The sequence below is a fragment of the Lepidochelys olivacea genome (genome assembly GCF_965140295.1).
Source record: "Lepidochelys olivacea isolate rLepOli2 genome assembly, chromosome: 1".
In the NCBI taxonomy this organism is placed as follows: Eukaryota; Metazoa; Chordata; order Testudines; family Cheloniidae; genus Lepidochelys; species Lepidochelys olivacea.
In genome coordinates, this window is record NC_140411.1 from 123,132,818 (window position 1) to 123,151,660 (window position 18,843).

At 42.2% G+C, this 18,843-nt stretch overlaps 1 protein-coding gene across 2 annotated transcripts in view; it reads right to left on the reverse strand.

The window, feature by feature from the left end:
* GABRB3 (gamma-aminobutyric acid type A receptor subunit beta3) overlaps positions 1 to 12,692 on the reverse strand; it is a 170,466-nt gene extending 157,774 nt beyond the window's left edge. Inside the window, exons 1-3 of one of the 2 annotated variants that reach the window (XM_084637288.1) lie at positions 12,650 to 12,692; positions 2,796 to 2,887; positions 2,542 to 2,609 (exon numbers count right to left, since the gene is read on the reverse strand). In XM_084637288.1, the coding sequence (XP_084493414.1) occupies positions 2,542 to 2,609; positions 2,796 to 2,868 (141 nt within the window). In that variant the 5' untranslated portion in view covers positions 2,869 to 2,887; positions 12,650 to 12,692. Of the gene's footprint in view, positions 1 to 2,541; positions 2,610 to 2,795; positions 2,888 to 3,267; positions 3,355 to 12,649 lie in introns of those variants that run through there. The other variant, XM_084637287.1, reaches the window with a different exon arrangement.
* Positions 12,693 to 18,843: the final 6,151 nt, after the last annotated feature.

An 18,843-nucleotide genomic window follows, 5' to 3' on the forward strand; every position in this document is an offset into this window, starting at 1 on the left:
TGGAGTGCAGCCAACAGACTAGCCAGAGAGGTGCAGACAGATCTCTCAATAATTCTCACAAGATTCATCTTCCATTTTATTTTTTTTAAAAAACACCAAGCGTCTAGCTGTTCTTATTGTGGAGAAAACCTTGAAAATATGGCATGTAACTGATGCAGAGCCATCTACTAGAGTTTGTAGAAAGCCTGAAATAATAGCTATGAGGTATGAATTGCCCCACTCATCTCAATGGGTGCAAACTCAGATGCCAATTACACTTTAAATGTGAACATTATTAACTATAACATTGTTCATGTAAGAAGCATGAAAGAGAGGAAGTATACTAAGAAGATCCACACTGGCATTTCTCAAAGTGCAAGGGGATAGGGAAAGGCACACAGGATTACCCATGAAGGTGTGAAAATGTATAAATCAAGATGTGTAAACCTTCAACACCACATGGTTGGGTTTCTGAGGGTGAGTGATTGATTTCAGTTTCCTGAAAAGGGGAAGGGAGAGAGGTTCAGCTTTCAAAAGTTTGGGGAACCAAAAATGCCATAAATGTAATGAAAAGACCTGTGGAATCAGTTAATATTGCTATCCTGATTTTGTAGATGAGAGAAACTGAGATATTGGGAGGATGATTGACATGCTCAGGACTGTACTGTAAGTGTCAGATTTGGAATTAGGACTCAAAGATTCCTGCCCTCTAGTCCCATGATCATCTATTAGACAATGCTGCCTTTTTAAAGGAACCATGGAATACTTTGCACATTCTTTTGCTTTAATGAATCAGATAGACTCCCCCCCCCCAAAAAAATAGTTTGAGAGGCTGAAATACAGTACTTATAGTATAGTGCTGTTTTAGATATTTAAGAATAACTTGTATCATGACACAGTTTAGCTCTTCATTAGCTCTTCAGAGTTGATTCTTCTAGAAAGAACAGAAGTTGGGGAGAGGTTTGAAAGCTTTCCAAAAAACCAAACACTCTAATATGTGAGTACTCATAACTTTCTCTAATCCTGGTTTACCACCTGAGATCTGGTTAAAGACTATTATTTTTCCTCCTGTTCAACAAAATTAAAGGTTTAAAAAGGTAAAGCATATAAAAACTCCATTATTATTTCTTCCAACTGTAAAATAGTTTTTATATGTTACTTGATCAACTGTTCCTTTGATTTCTCTATTTTTTACTACTTTTTTGCCTGAATGTCAGATGGATTGCTCCTGAATCACAACTGAGCAACCTAAACCTGTGTGTTTAATAGTGGCAGGGAAAAATTTTATGAGGAAAAGGGTTAATGTTATGTTAACTAGTAAAATTACTATTGGTATTTAACATTTATGAGACAGATTTAAATTTAAATAATGTTTTCTATCTTCCAAATGCTTGGATATATGATGTCACTTCATTTGAAATATTTTAAAAGTTGCCCTTTGATAAATGTTGCATTTTTGGCATATAATCAAAATATTTCAACACTATCTTTACTATAGCTAGAATTGATAACCCTGATAAACATGGCTTTTACATTTATATTTTCATCTGCAATTCAGTGTCTAATCTGCATTTTCCTTTGCTTCCAGCAGCCTCTAAAGCTTTCACATTAAGTAAAAAAATTAAAATCAAATGCATCTTTTAAAGCAAGAGACTGACGTAGGCCCCATTAACAAAAAAAGTTGATCATGATGTTAACAGACAGATTTAAATGAAATTACAGGAAGTAAAATGCAGTTGGTTTACCAGCTATGGACTGACATTTTCAGCAAACAAATGCTATTTTTGTTTCATACTGTTTTCAGTCCATCTGAGCAATTCAGTAAACACTCTGCAGTAGGGACAGACAACACGAGATGTATAATTTCACCTGCGCATGATTTGGACAGCTTAAAATCCTGTTTCAGGTACCATTTTTAGCACAGTCAGCAACAGAAGAGTTTGGGGAACAAAGAGTCACTTACAGCACCTAGGACAGCTCCTTAGCGTGGAGCTGTATTCATTTCAAGGTGGTTCAGTACGCAACTGTAGCTGCTACCAGGAACCAAAACCAACCCCTTATATCAGAGAATGACTTGCCCTTTGGCACATTTGAGGCATGTTAGACGCTGCTGGCCAACGTGTTATAGCTTCCCAAATCAACATGAAGCACGTTCCAGCGGCAAAGATAACGTTTTCCAGGGACATCAAGTTTCCAGCTCGATTCTGCTGTATCTAACATTCACCTGTGACATATTACCGCCTACAAAAATGCCCCCGGCAGCATCCAGCTCTTAAATGAGTCCTAGAAGCGCTAGCAAACGCTTCCGCCAGGTGGATTGATTTAAGGGCAGCGTCTGGTTACAAGTGCTCAGCTACTCATTGAGCCTTGGTCCACTGGATTGGTCCCTCCAACAGCCAGAGCTAGGAGCTCCTACCACAGCACCAACGAATACACTTCGGTCCCTTCTCTCTGGGGACCAACCACACCCTACACAGCTGCAAAACCAGGAAAAACAAACACAACAACACAACCACCAGCCCCAAGCCGTTTGCATACAGAAGACACCAGCTGGGGACTCACCATGTTGACTTCGGAAACCATGTCGATACTGGCAATGTCTATGTTCATCCCCACGCACACAGGAGGCCCTGGAGAGGAGGAGAAGCCATTAGCCCCTACCCATCACTTCTCACCCACAGAGGTGCTGGCAACACGTTTTGCCCCTAACAGGAAACACCTTCCCGTCCACACAGAGACTAGCTGAACACAGACTCACACACAGAGACACGGGAAAGAGCCAGACACCGCAGCTCCGTCTGAACAGGGCAACTCACCTCCAAAATCCGGCCGGAGGCGAATGTCGTAGCCTTTCAACAATTTATCCACAGTTTCTTTCACGAAGGACATGTTCCCCGGATCGTTCACGCTGTGGGATAGATGGGCAGCGGGGTCGGGAGGCGAACGATGGGGGTAAAGAAGATAAAGAGAAAAAGAAAGGGGGGTAGGATAGGGGAGAGAGAGTGGGAGATAGGAGAGGAGGAATAGGGGGGTCGGAGAGGGGAGAGCAGAAGAGGGATGGGGGATCGGAGAGGGGAAGAGCAGAGGAGGGATCGGAGAGGGGAAGAGCAGAGGAGGGATGGGGGATAGGATAGGAGAGGGGGAGAGCAGAGGAGGGGGAGCGCAGAGAGACAAGCAGGGGGGAAGCCGAGGGGAGAGAAGCAGAAAACAGGGGATCAGCTTGTTTTCCTTCCGAAACGCAGCCCTTTAACCCGGCCGCCGGGCGCGCTGGCTCGGAGCAGCCCCTACCTCTGGGCGCAGCAGACCACGGCCACCAGGACGGGAGCGGAGAAGATCCCGAAGATCCTGCCTCCCCCAAAGCCCCACATCCCTCCGCTCCGGGCTCCCTCCCCGCAGCAGCCGCCGCCGCCGCGACCCGAGAGCCGCTCGCTGAGGAAGAGGCGGAGGCGACAGTCCCCCACCCCCCACCCCGGCCCCGGCAGCCTCCCGCACGCCGGGTTGCAGAGACCCCGGCGCCGGGCTGTGCCGAGCCCCGGAGGAACCCCCAACCCCCTCCCCCCTCCGCCGGAGCCCGGCTGCCTGGCTCCCCCTCCCCGCCTCCCGCCTCCCGCCCGCCCCTTCTCCCTCCGCCCGGGGAGGGGAGGGCTCCTCGGTCTGGGCGGGCGGGGGGAGCGGGCTGTGCCGGGGCGCGGGGCGAGCGGCGGCTGCCCCGGCTCCTCCCGGCGGGGAGCGAAGCTCTGCGGGGCTGGCGGCGGTGCCACGCGGGGAGCCCGAGAGCCGGCGCCCGGCTGGGAGACCCCCCAGCGGCAGCCGCCCCGGCCCCGCGCTCCCAGGAACCAGCCGGGGCAGCCGCCTCAGCCCGGCCCGGCAGCGGGGCAGGCGCCACAGGCGCCCCGGGGCTGCTCCCGCCACTGCCCCGGGAGGTAGCCCCGCCCCGCCCCGCCGGCCAGCGCGCACTCGGGCTCCAAAGGCCGGCGGGCTGAGCCGGGGGGGGGGGGGGGGGGCAAAATGCTCAGTGCACCCGGGACAGGCTGAGCCCCTGAGGCGGCCCGTGCGCGCAGCGCCCTTGGCCCGCGCAGGCGGGAGCAGCGCCCGGCGCTGGGGGCGAGCCGCGTCCGCGCGGGCAGCGGCGCACCTACGAGCAGGGGCTGAGAAGTGAGCGCAGCTTCCACCGCGCAGCGCCCTCCGCTTCCGCACCCCTGGGCCGGGCTCAGTGAGTGCGGCTCACGGTCACAATGCCCTGTGCCCTCCGCTCGCGCACCGCCCTGGACCAAGCTCAGCCAGTGCCTCCGCTCTTGGCCACAGCTCCCTCCACTAGTCCACCCCTGACCCGGGCCAAGCGGGCGCTGCACTTTCCTGGGTGCAAACACACAGGGCTGAGAAATGATTGCAGCCCATGCAACCAGTTTCTTCCGCTCGCTGGTACCCATGAGCAGGACTGGGTGTGGAATGCCGCTCCCTCCCCAGTCCCACTCCACTAATGCACCTGTGGGTGGGTGTGCGCAGGGATTGGCAGAGGTGTGATGAGGCCTTTAACCCAACCAAGGGGGTTAGGCGAGATTTAGAAGTTTAGTACAAGTGCCTGAGAATGGCAGGCCCTGAGTGGGCAGAGAACCTTTGTGGAAGTGGCTACAGAACCAATTTTCAAGAGGGTCCAGTCATTTTGAATACACAATTTGAGATATCTTGGGCCTGTTTTTCACAGCTTCTGAGCAACTGTAGCTCCCACTGACTTCAATTAAAGTTGTGAGTGCTCAGCATCTCTAGGGGGGAAATCAAGCCTCTAGCTGTCTCAACCCTTCAGCATATCCCCTGGGCTCCAAAAACAAAACACAGAGAGAATGATCCTCATGATTTTAAGGCCTGATGTGATTTTAGAATGCTTGGGGTTGGCCATAGTGAACCCGTGTCTGCAAAGGGAACATGCAAGTTGGGGAGAGTTACCAAGAAACCTAAAAGAAGAAAGAAAAGATTAGAGAATGCTGAAAGAATACACCTTGTGTAAAATAGAATATTGCATAATACATTTAAAACATTTTCTTAAATAGATTGTCTATTTTATAATTGAAATAATATTATTTAGAGGATTCAGTACATCTGATTAATGCCCTGTTTAGGTGCATTTGAAATGCATCTGAGGTGTGACTGAATCAACACTCCTGTAGAGTCTGTCACATTTTATTACTTAAATTAAAATACTCTTCCTCTTATCTGACCTCTCAGATTAACCATGTCCATTTATTTGTTGATAGTTTAAAAGATAGTCCAACTGGGAGTCCCTAGGCCAGGGAATTGGAAATGGGATATGAAGCATTTGCTCTCCTGGACCTTGCTTTCATCTAAGTAATAACTGAAAGTCTGTCAGGGCAAAAATCACATTGGGGAAGATAGCTACTAGAGCCTGCCCTGGGATAGTGGTCGGAGTGTGCTATAGGCTGCTGGGATCCAATTTGGATATGGATAGAGACCTCTTTAATGTTTTTAACGAAGTAAATACTAATGGGAATTCTGTGATCCTGGGAGACTTTAACTTCTCAGATATAGACTGGAGGACAAGTGCTAATAATAATAATAGGGCTCAGATTTTCCTGGATGTGATAGCTGATGGATTCCTTCGCCAAGTAGTTGCTGAACCGACAAGAGAGGATGCCATTTTAGATGCAAAAAGAAAAGGAGTACTTGTGGCACCTTAGAGACTAACCAATTTATTTGAGCATGAGCTTTCGTGAGCTACAGCTCACTTCATCGGATGCATACCGTGGAAACTGCAGCAGACTTTATATACACACAGAGAATATGAAACAATACCTCCTCCCACCCCACTGTCCTGCTGGTAATAGCTTATCTAAAGTGATCATCAAGTTGGGCCATTTCCAGCACAAATCCAGGTTTTCTCATCCTCCACCCACCCACACACAAATTCACTCTCCTGCTGGTAATAACCCATCCAAAGTGACAACTCTCTACACAATGTGCATGATAATCAAGTTGGGCCATTTCCTGCACAAATCCAGGTTCTCTCACCCCCTCACCCCCCTCCAAAAAACACACACACAAACTCACTATCCTGCTGGTAATAGCTCATCCAAAATGACCACTCTCCCTACAATGCGCATGGTAATCATGATGCAGTGAGCAGTGAGGACCTCATAAAAGAAATGATTGTACGGGACAACCTTGGTTCGTGTGATCATGAGCTAATTCAGTTCAAACTAAATGGAAGGATAAACAAAAATAGATCTGTGACTAGGGTTTTTGATTTCAAAAAGGGTAACTTTAAAAAATTAAGGAAATTAGTTAGGGAAGTGGATTGGACTGAAAAACTTGTGGATCTAAAGGTGGAGGAGGCCTGGAATTACTTCAAGTCAAAGTTGCAGAAACTATCAGAAGCCTGCATCCCAAGAAAGGGGAAAAAATTCATAGGCAGGAGTTGTAGATCAAGCTGGATGAGCAAGCATCTCAGAGAGGTGATTAAGAAAAAGCAGAAAGCATACAGGGAGTGGAAGATGCGAGAGATCAGCAAGGAAAGCTACCTTACTGAGGTCAGAACATGTAGGAATAAAGTGAGAAAGGCCAAAAGCCATGTAGAGTTGGACCTTGCAAAGGGAATTAAAAACAATAGTAAAAGGTTCTATAGCCATATAAATAAGAAGAAAACAAAGAAAGAAGAAGTGGGACTGCTTATCACTGAGGATGGAGTGGAGGTTAAGGATAATCTAGGCATGGCCCAATATCTAAACAAATACTTTGCCTCAGTCTTTAACGAGGCTAATGAGAAGCTTAGGGATAATGGTAGGACAACAAATGGAAATGAGGATATGGAGGTAGATATTACCACATCCGAGGTAGAAGCCAAACTTGAACAACTTAAATCGGGGGTCCTGGATAATCTTCATCCAAGAATATTAAAGTAACTGGCACATGAAATTGCAAGCCCATTAGCAAGAATTTTTAATGAATCTGTAAATTCAGAGGTTGTACCGTATGATTAGAGAATTGCTAACATAGTTCCTATTTTTAAGAAAGGGAAAAAAAGTGATCCGGGTAATTATAGGCCTGTTAGTTTGACATCTGTAGGGTTCAAGGTCTTGGAAAAAATTTTGAAGGAGAAAGTAGTTAAGGACATTGAGGTCAATGGTAATTGGGACAAAATACAACATGGCTTTACAAAAGGTAGATCATGTCAAACGAACCTGATCTCCTTCTTTGAGAAGATAACAGATTTTTTTAGACAAAGGGAATGCAGTGGATCTAATTTACCTTGATTTCAGTAAGGCATTTGATACGGTTCCACATGGAGAATTATTAGCTAAATTGGAAAAGATGGGGTTCAATATGAAAACTGAAAGGTGGATAAGGAACTGGTTAAAGGGGAGACTACAGCGGGTCACACTGAAAGGTGAACAGTCAGACTGGAAGGAGGTTACTAATGGAGTTCCTCAGGGATCGGTTTTGGGACCAATCTTATTTAATCTTTTTATTACTGACCAAAGCACAAAAAGCGGGAATATGCTAATAAAGTCTGTGGATGACACAAAGCTGGGAGGTATTGCCAATACAGAGAAGATCCTGGATATCATACAGGAAGATCTGGATGACCTTGTAAACTGGAGTAATAGTAATAGAATGAAATTTAATAGTGAAAAGTGCAAGGTCATGCATTTAGGGATTAATAACAAGAATTTCTGTTATAATCTGGGGACGCATTATTTGGAAGTAACAGAGGAGGAGAAGGACCTCAGAGTACTGGCTGATCACAGGATGACTATGAGCCGCCAAAGTGATATGGCCGTGAAAAAAGCTAATGCGGTCTTGCAATGCATCAGGTGAGGTATTTCCAGTAGAGATAAGAAGGTGTTAGTACCGTTATACAAGGCACTGGTGAGACCTCATCTGTAATATTGTGTGCAGTTCTGGTCTCCTATGTTTAAGAAGGATGAATTCAAACTGGAACAGGTACAGAGAAGGGCTACTAGGATGATCCAAGGAATGGAAAAGCTGTCTTATGAAAGGATACTCAATGAGCTTGGCTTGTTTAGCCTAACTAAAAGAAGGCTGAGAGGAGATATGATTGCTATCTATAAATATGTCAGGGGGATAAATACCATGGAGGGAGAAGAATTATTTAAGCTCAGTACCAATGTGGACACAAGAACATATGGATATAAACTGGCCATCAGGAAGTTTAGACTTGAAATTAGATGAAGGTTTCTAACCATCAGAGGAGTGAAGTTCTGGAACAGCCTTCCAAGGGAAGCAGTGGGGGCAAAAGACATATTTGGCTTAAAGACAAAGCTTGATAAATTTATGGAGGGGATGATATGATGGGATAGCCTAATTCTGGCAATTAATTGATCTTCATTGGGTAGATATGCCCAATGGCATGTGATGGAATGTTAGATGGGGTGGGATCTGAGTTACTATGGAGAATTCTTTCCTGGGTGTCTGGCTGATGAGTCTTGCCCACATGCTCAGGGTTTAGCTGATCGCCATATTTGGGGTCGGGAAGGAATTTTCCCCCAGGGCAGATTGGCAGAGGCCCTGGGGGGTTTTCGCCTTCCTCTGCAGCATCGGGCATGGGTCACTTGCTGAAGGATTCTCTGCACCTTGAAGTCTTTAAACCACAATTTGAAGACTTGAATAGCTCAGACATAAGTTAGGGGTTTGTTACAGAGTTGGTAGGTGAGATTCCATGGCCTGCTTTGTGCAGGAGGTCAGACTAGACGATCATAATGGTCTCTTCTGACCTTAAAGTCTATGATTCTATGATTATGACATGAAAGATGTTCAATGGAAAAGAGAAAGTGCTCTCCTGTTCTTAGTGGACGGTTGTCCACAATACAAAGAGGCACTATGACAACAGTCACTAATTGGCAGACTTAGCAGAAGAACCAGAATGGAATATGTGTAGAGCTGTGGTTCTCAACCAGGGGGATCGTAAGGGCAGGGTCCATGTTAAGGGGTGGCAAGTAGGGCAATTGCCCCTGGCCACATGCCATGAGGGCCCTGCAAACCTGAGTTACATGCTTCAGCCCTGGGCAGTGGTGCTCAGGCTTCAGACTCCTGAAAGGGGTCTAGTAGTCTGGAAAGGTTGAGAAGCCCAGGTGTAGAGAATGAACTCCATTCTCATCACTACCAGCAGTCCCGCATGCTCAGGATCAAGTCATATAAGTGGAACCATTTATAATGAAAATTTGTGGTGCAGCTGCTCATTCTGATGAAACACTTTAGCTTCCTGGACTCTTGGGTCACTCTCTGTGCAGCTGATCTGCTTCTGATTAAAAAATTGTCCAAGACCAGAAAAGCTTGTATTCCTCTCTTCCAGAGGTCTGCCACAGTTATTCCTAGGGAAAATGGATAGGCCAAATGTGAGTAGTTGGACCTCTTGTATGGAAGATATGGTATGAAAAGTTAAGGTTGTATCTGTGCAGCTGATGATTAGGTATATAGAAGCATGTGCCTACCAAGCCTATAGATGTGAAGTAGTTCTCTGGAAGTAGTCCTCTGATACTATGGTGGAAACCATTGTCTGAAGAGGGGGGTGGGGCTTCAGATGCTAAGAATCTTTTTTGGGTGCTGGGACTTGTTGAAAGAAGTGGAAGTGGGATGAGGAGGCATCCAAAATCTTGAGGAGAATTCCATCTTTCCTCCCTGTAGCCAAGAACATCCACCTTAACACTCCTGGAGAGACAGAATAGGAGCACCGACAGGAAGATCACTGTTCTAGGAGCCAATCAATGCATTAAGGAGGTCTGCTTGCAAGCAACTCATGCATTCTCTGCAAGGTATCAATCACCAAGGCTGCAGCAGAAATGCTGGCTTGAAAATCAAGGAAGAGGGACTCAACCACTCCTTGTAAGACAGCACTGGCAGTCGCGGGACTCTTGGGAAGACAAGTTGGATCTGGCAAAATGGATATGTCTCAGTCTCTGTATTGGGCTCAGAACTACCTGACAGAGCATCTTCTCTTAATTTTCCCCTTCTTTGGCTTCTTGTGGCTGACTTTGGTGAAGATACAATGTGCCTAAGGAGAAGAATGTAAACTCAAAGGGTTCAGAAACCCAAATTAAAGGCAGACAAGATCCAAAGGGGGAAAGGGAGAATCACTGCTAGAAATGAAGCAGTATCTTTTGTGAAATTAGGGATATTAATTGTACTAAAATGGGAAGTATGCTACTGCCTGTTTGCTCTGCCTTGAAGCATTTTTAATATCCTGCTGGTTTAACCTGCTGAGGAGATGTAATTAATACAGCTCATTGGAAAACGTTTTTTTTCCCCTCATGGAAAATCTTGACTTTGTCTAAAAACTGAAAAATATTGTCCAAAAAGATTTTGATTAAAATCATAAAATTGCATGCAGAAAGAAGACACTGTTCACTTCCCCCCTCTTCCTTCCTCTCCCCTAAAAGTCCCTTGTGTTGGCAGAGCTTTAGAGTGAGGGCAAAAGTCTGTAGAATGTGCATCTGGGGTCAGGGCATAAGGAATGCTCTGAACCTTGTCTGACAACCATGCACACTGCCTTCACATCTATTCAGATGATGAATCATGATTGCTGGACATACTACTTTAGGAGAATAATCTCATGTGTACCTAGTGTGCATATTTAGGAGCACATTGTGCCATTCTTGCACATGTTGAGTGATACCTTCCCTGCATATAGTGCTACAGATTTCAAAATAGCAAGTAGTGAATGGTGTTGCATGAATCCATTTGTTTTAGTTGCATAACTTGTTTTTAATCTAATTTTACTAAAACAGTTATGTTGAAGGTTTTGACATACTATGGATTTTATCATTTTAGTGGGGCTACATGCAGGTGAGGTTTTAATTAATGTGAGTAATGGGTACATACTCTGGTCCTTAATGTGATGTTTGACCCAAACTGTTCTGAATTATTGTTTATTGTTCAGTTACAAAAACTAAGACCATTATTTCCACAACTTCAGGAAAACTTGACTGAAATTTGGTTTATTTGAATAGACTTAAAATAGTATTCTTATAGCTTGACCACAATTTCTTATATGGCAAAAGTTCTGAATTATGCAGAATATGAATCAGACCCATCAAAATAAAAATATATTGACAATTTGGCATAGGTGAAAATGGTCAGGGCTCTTTATAACCCTGATTTTTCATAATAAAGATTAATATTTATGCACTCAAGTAACATTTATACATTAGAGAAGCCTGAAGTGCCTTAGAAATAATATTCTTAATGACTCTCTTGGGGAAAGCACAATTTAGGTCTGGAACAAACAAACAAAGTGGAGTTTCTGAGTTGGCAGTTGATGAAAGATCTATTTACCATGGAGACTGTCAAGAGTTCCTATCTAAATTCCTTCACTAATAACCCTAATATATTTAACAAAAGATTATAAAAATAAATTTAAATGTTAGTAGTTACATTCTGTTCCAGAATATATATCAGCACAGAGTATAGGGTACATCAGATGTATCTGTATTTTCATATTTATCAAATAGTATTATGAATACTATTTATTCATATGATTTGTAAGTTAGCTAATCTTTATGTTATTATTTATACTGTAACAGTAGAGGTCCTGGTCAAGGCTGCAGCTCCATTGTGCTATACATTGCACAAGCCAGAGTAAAATAGGAAAGGGCTTGTTATTTGATTGTTGATATTTAATGTCACATATATCTGAAGAAAAGGTCAAGTCGATTACTAGTAAATCTAACTTTAATACAGTAGTAGCCTCCGGATAAGGACTAGCTGAAACAAACAAACAAAGAGACATAAGCTTGTGCTGATTTTTTTTGCCAAATGTCCTTTTCAGTTTTGTCCTGAGCAATGACAAAACAATAAGACTCAACACAAAACAAAACAACCAAAAACCTGCAATGACTTGGCATCAATCCTGACTTGCTAAGACTAAGAAGAGTTCTGAAGGTGGTAATGCACAATAACAGAAAAATAAAATGACAGATGGCTTTAAGCCTTTTTGCTCTCCTGTACACAGTTTCTTACTTACGCAAAAGTATGGCTTTAACAGGCAGTGGAACACGAGGAACTAGGTGGTAAGCAATACCTTCAGTGTCTGAAGAATGTGGAAAGATGTCTATGAGGAGACTGTGTCCACACTCTCACCCTGCCCAGACGCATTCCCTGTTGGTGCCTGTCAAAGTGCTGTTGAGCCCTTCTCTTGAGCTTTAGGAATAAAGACACACCCTCACCCCCACTCTCACCTGACCCAGATATATCCCTTTGGCAGTGCTGGACAGATCTTCCCTTTCATACTAAGAATGCTGACAGTGTTTTTGGTGCACTCTGTGCAAGAGTGACAGGAGAAAGAACCTGGCTGCCAAATATCAGGATAGTGTGCCAAATTCTTCCTTGATGTAACTATTGAAATTAGTATATGTACACCTAGGATATATACATCCACTGCATCAAGAAATATACTTAGGATGAATTTGGCTACATAAATATATAATTATATTTTAAAAGTGAAATTATTGTTAGGTGTGAGTGTGTGTATATATATATATGAGGATCTGAAATATTTGTTACTTTAATTTAAAGATCATTATGTGGCTCAGAGTAAGTGGCTTTCTAAGTATGTGTTCATAAAGATTATTAACATTTTAAAAGGGTCAATGCTCCATTTAAAGAACATAATGTCAATTAGAAGTTATTGTTCATTACTTACCTTGTGTCATAAATTGCATACAATTTTTTGTTCTCTTCAACTGCATTCCTAGAGAAAGAGAAAGTAAATGTGATTTATTTATATATTATATATTCATAATCTAAATAAAACAGAGTTTTAGGCCTACAGGATCTTCACACCTTTGTTATAGAATCTAGATATGGAAAAAATATATCTGTTAGTTGTCTTGTCCAATCTTTGCCATGAGAAGATTGTTTCAATCTGCAGGAAATAGTGTAAACATGTTTTAAATTATGTATCTATAAATCTGTTGCCAAGAAATTAAAAACAAAACAATAGTCATTGATCTTGTGGCATACTCAAAACAAAGCCATATTCTCTTAGGTTCTTTCTGCTGGCATGACAGAAGGAACTAGCCAAGAACCAAATCTTGAAGTCAGTTACAAACTTCCATTGATTTCAGTGGGAGGAAGAGCAGGCCCAGGCAGTGTTTCCAGAGCATTGTTGACATTGCTGATATTACTAGTATAAAAACAGAAGTTTAACCAAGATAGTTTTTGAGAATGGTGTGATAAATGTTGGAGGTGCTCTGCAATAGTTATTGATTTGTATCCCAAAATGTGATTTATGTGCTATGTGTTTAAGTCTAACAGAAGGGATCACACAGTTTTCATACCCACAGGTAATCACGGGTGATTATATGCCGTTAAGGCTGAATTGGGTCTTACTACCCAAACAATGCAGGAACCAGTTGCATTTTTATAGATGGCTTGGCTGGATGCTCTGTCCCAGTGGTTCTCAACCCAGGGTACGTGTACCCCTGGGGGCATGCAGAGGTCTTCCAAGGGGTAGATCAACTCATTTAGATGTTTGCTTAGTTTTACAACAGGCTACATAAAAAACACTAACAAAGTCAGTACAAACTAAAATTTCATACAGACAATGACTTGTTTATACTGCTCTATATACTATACACTGAAATATAAGTACAATATTTTTATTACAATTGATTTATTTTATAATTATAAGGTAAAAACCAGAACTTACGCAATTTTTCAGTAATAGTGTGATGGGATACTTTTGTATTTTTATGTCTGATTTTGTAAGTAAGTAGTATTTTTTTAAGTGAAGTGAAACTTGGGGGTACACAAGACAAATCAGACTCCTGAAAGGGGTACAGTGGTCTGGAAAGGTTGAGAGCCACTGCTCTGGCCAACCTGGAAGAAACAGCCAGAGGTAGAAGGAAGATGTCATATCTGGGGGCCCAGACAAGCACAAGGAGGGTGGCAGCTCAAAAACAAACAAACAAACCAGTTTTCTTAGGGAAACAGGAGACAGAGTCTCAGGTTACACAGGTACATCTAGACTGGAGCTGGAGATGTAATTTCCAGCTCAGGTAAAATACCCATGAGATCTCTGACCAAGCTAGCATGCTAAAAATAGAAATGTAGTTGCAGCAACTCAAATGGTAGGAGGGGCTTGCCAACTTGAGTAGGATCCATCTAAGACCCATGGTACATATTCTGGGCAAATACCCTTTCCTGCTGCCCATGCTACTGCAGCTACTCTTCTATTTTTACTGTGTTAACTTGATCAGTTAGTGTGGGTATGTCTACTCAAGCTAGAAATTATACTTTCCAGCTCTAGTGCAGACGTACACCATGTCTACATTGCAGAGTTAAAGCAGATGATTGACACCTGAGACTGCTCACATAGGTTAGCCTAGCCAGGGTGTGAGTATCCCCCACAGCAAAGTCATACCTGAGTTACTGTGTCCTCACTGTTTTTGCCTGCATCCATGTGTGTTGGGGGATGTATCCCATGGATCTTTGTGCTGAGGTGCTCCAATCAATTGTGTCAATTGTGGGAGAACCTTCTCTGCCCTTCAGGGGCAATTGTAAGAAGGCATTGAATGTCTGTCAGCTCTCAAGTGATTTAGCTTTCATCCTCACAGCTGAGTGGGCAGGCTTCAACCTGAGTTAGCCTGGACCCCGAGCTCTAACCCACAACCCTAGGTGAGTAAGCTACCCAGATTTAAAAGCAAACCCTGTTCAGAGGGTTTTATGTGTGGATTGGCAGCGGGTGGGGGGGGCAAGTAGGGGAGGACAGTGATAGGAGCCTAGTTTAACCGTGCAGTGCAGATATACCCTCAGAGACCAGCTGAGACCAGGCTGGGTCCCAAGAGATACCTGGCTGCCTGAAAGCATGTTTGTTGGTATACAGCTTAACCTGTAACTCAAAAGGAAAGACCATCAAACTTGGCTGGGTCCCAAGAGATACCTGGCTGCCTGAAAGCATGTTTGTTGGTATACAGCTTAACCTGTAACTCAAAAGGAAAGACCATCAAACTTAGTGAAGCATATTTTTTGATGAGACTAAATATGCATTTGTTGTTTTAAAATCATGTTCGCTAATGCCTTGTCCCAACTGTTAAATAAAATACTTTACGAAGACTGTTAGTCAATTTCACGGGTCACAGGTTGTCAGAGGGAGGAAATGCAGGTACCTAAAATCCTGTCAAACCTGCAGTGTGATAAAAGTTGGTAACACAGGACAGTATACCCTAGTCCCAGTCTAAGAGTAGAAGAATCACAACAGTCCACCCCAATACAATTTAGGGCAAGAGGCCCAAGAACTGAGGGAGTGAACTCAGAGAGACCAGAAAGGGGACATAGATAACTGTGACAAATGGCATTTACATTTGATGGCAAATAAGTCTTTTAACTAGGTATGTTTAGGAAAAGTAACTGATAAATAAAGGTATAGTAGTCCTAATAAATATAGCTTATGTGCCAAATTAACTACTGGTAGAAGAGGGCACAAGCGTGTTTGCTTCAAAGTGAGTATTCAAACTATAAATGGCCAAAATGTCTATTTGAAATCTACCCAATTAAATATAAAGATTCTCCTTGGGTATAAATTACTTGGATATACTAATGACAGTTTCCTGTAATATCTCTACAATTAAAATTCATAAGAGAATGCAAAACAGTAAGCCACATGACCACACTTCCTTTTAGCATACATCAGCACAAAGAACTGACTCAGGCTTTTTCTTGAGAAGAAAGGTAATAACATCAAAGGTGTATCAGAAGAACAATTTAAGCAAATGATGTCACTATGATTGCCACTGGAAAACTGAAGGAATTAAATGCAGTCTTTTAAATGTTACATTTCAGAATGGGGCTTTTATACAAAGTAATAATACACCTTTTCTTTTTCTTTTACAAAAATGTAGATACCCCTTGATGTTGAAACTCTCCGATTAGGCACAGGAGTAAACTTGCAAAACTCTATTAGTGGTTGCAAAAAAAGGATGCCTCAGTTTGAATGATGAGTAAATTAACCTCATCTCCTATTGATGCTTTCTACTGAGTACCAATGGAAGGTATACTCCTGAAAGGATCACATGATTTTCCCCTCACACAACACCACAGGAATGAACTACTTACATTAAAAGCACTCTGTGGTATAGGAATATCATTATATATAAGGTATCCTTATCACAAGATTTAATAAAGGAACAAAAATGCTTTGAATACTATGCATGCACTTGCCTACAGCCATTATTAAGCAAAGAAACACTGTATGCAGCCAGGCAGTCATTGATGGTAAATCAAAAGGAGGGCATATGGTATTGCTGCTGGTGGTGGTGGTTTTGTTGCTAGAAAAGGCTAAGGTTTTGCAATTTTGTGCTTATTAAAGTACTAAAAATATTAACTCAACTGTTTTTCCCCATAAATCACACTTGATGGGACACAGAAAAATACACTGTGAACAACCTGTACTGGATTGCTAGCTAGGACTTGCCATGTGAACTGCTAAATGTAAAAGTCATTGTCTTCTCCAAGATGGAGAATTTCTGGGACAATATCATAAGAGACATTCAGAATATCTTTCAGAAAACAGACGGTGGCTTGGTAAGGACCAAGGCTTGTAGTTTACCTTTGTACTATGAGTTTGGACATTGGATATGCTCTCTAAGTAAAGGACAATGCCTTGCGGTATGCATACAGCCTTTTGGATTATTTGTAGAAGGTGATTGTGTCTGAGAGAGGGGAAGAAATACATAGTATTTTTAAGTGACTGACAGCGCTGTACACTGAAGTACTTAAATCACAGAAATAGTACAGAATACAAATGCAGAGAGCTTTTAGGATTCCAGAAAGAGGATCATCAGCATTTGCTTAGCAGGATTGTGTTCCCTGAATGTTGTCTCTCTTAAAGGGGAGTGGGCTGCAAAGGAATACAAATGTTGTCACACTTTATGTTAGCTCCATACTCAAAGAATGCACCTACTGTGTGTTTGTGTTCTATGACCTAACATGACATAACTTACACATCTTAAATTTACGTAACTCACATAACTTGTATGACATTATAAGCTATGTTTAGCACCTTTCAAGAGTGCAAGATAGTTTAAGACAAGGAATAAAGAAAAACACCATATTCACTTGGTATTTCAGGAATATTTAGGGAGGTGGAATGTAATTAGCTTTGCTGGAATATAGCCAGGACACAAAACATCACAAATGTATCATGAGAACACCACTAATACAATATATATACATGTAATGGCGTAACTCAGCGGAAAAATACAGTTGCAAGGGATAATGCTTTTAACTCAAGAGAGAATGCTTATAACAAGAAAACAAAGTAAATTAACAGAAAACTCTCTGCCTTGGAGTTCAAAACAGTCATGTGACCCTGGACATGGAGCCCTATCACCCCTAGTAATGATTTCCACTTTGCCTCTAAAGAAAGCAAATTTGTAGTCCTCACCCAAGTACCTGTGCAGAAGGAGAAAACTGAGATGAGGTTCTTCTCTTTTTCTGTGGGGACCAGGCAGTTCTCTTGCATCCTGACACATTATATTTAACCCCTTTAAAGGCTAGTGTGAGCAGGTGTTTTCCCCAACTTCCGAAGCACACACTCTGGGTAGAGTCCAAATTCACCCCCTTACTGGAATTTGGCTTAATTATCGCTGAAATTAGCAATAAGATAGAAAAATTCAGCTCAAAACATGTCCCCAGGCTTAGCTGTTGCTAGGGTTTCTACTTCAAGACTAGTCAGTCTACACCCTAGATACTCCCATCTCTCTTACATCCAGTAGGGGGAATGAGGCACCTGGACCTGTGAAACCACTTAAGCTTTTCCTAGAAGGTTCAACACCTGATAGAAGGGGAGGGTGTCTGGGAAAACACTGCTCATTTTGTGTGTCCACTTCTGGTGTCCACAATTCAAGATGGATGTTGATAAATAGGAGAAATTTCAGAGAAGAGTCAAAAGAATGATTAAAGGATTGAGGAGTGCAAGCAGCTCAATCTATTTACTTTAACAGTGAGAAGGTTATGCATTTGATCACAATATATACATATCTACATGGAGAACAAATATTGGCTAATTGCTGTCTAGGAGATGAATTTATAACAAGATCCAGTGCCTGGAAGTTGGTGACAGACAAATTCAGACTGAAAATAAGGCTCAAATGTTTTACAGTGAGCGTAATTAACCACCACAACAATTTACTCAGGGCTATGGTGGATTCTCAATCTCTGGCAATTTTCAAATCAAGAATGGATTTTTTTCCCTAAAAGTTATGCTCTAATTCAATTAAGAATTAATTCATGGAAGTCCTATGGCCTGTGTTATACAGAAGGCCAAAATAGATGATCACAATGGTTCCTTCTGGCCTTATAATATATGAATTTTAGTTGGTAATGATAGATGCTGATAAATTATTTTAAATGAGTAGAAACCTATCAAGAAAAATAAGAATGCACACTCTAAATATCAAATGCAAAAACTGCAAATTGGGTGTAGGAATTCCTTGATATTAAAGACACAATTATTGAATTAACACTGTAGTCTGTTGAAATCACAGTAGGCAGCAGACTGGAGGATTCTGCTATAAATATGAAATTCATTTATCTATCCCTTATTTTTAATGCATAAATAAAGCATGCATGAGCCAAGTTTTCATAAATAAATGCCAAAAAATGTTTATGTATGAGAAGCTTACAGTATGCGGTTCTAGCTGAAATAAATGTTTCAGTGAGCATGATGATTTATTCAAATGTTATGTTAAGTTAGCATTCAATATGCTTTTATGTAATTCTGATGCCTAAGTTACATGTGACTATGATAGTTTTATTACTTCCTTGATGTTTCATTGCATACCTGGATATTCCCTTTTTCTATCAAGTCCCATAAACAGTGCAGAAAGCATAGTT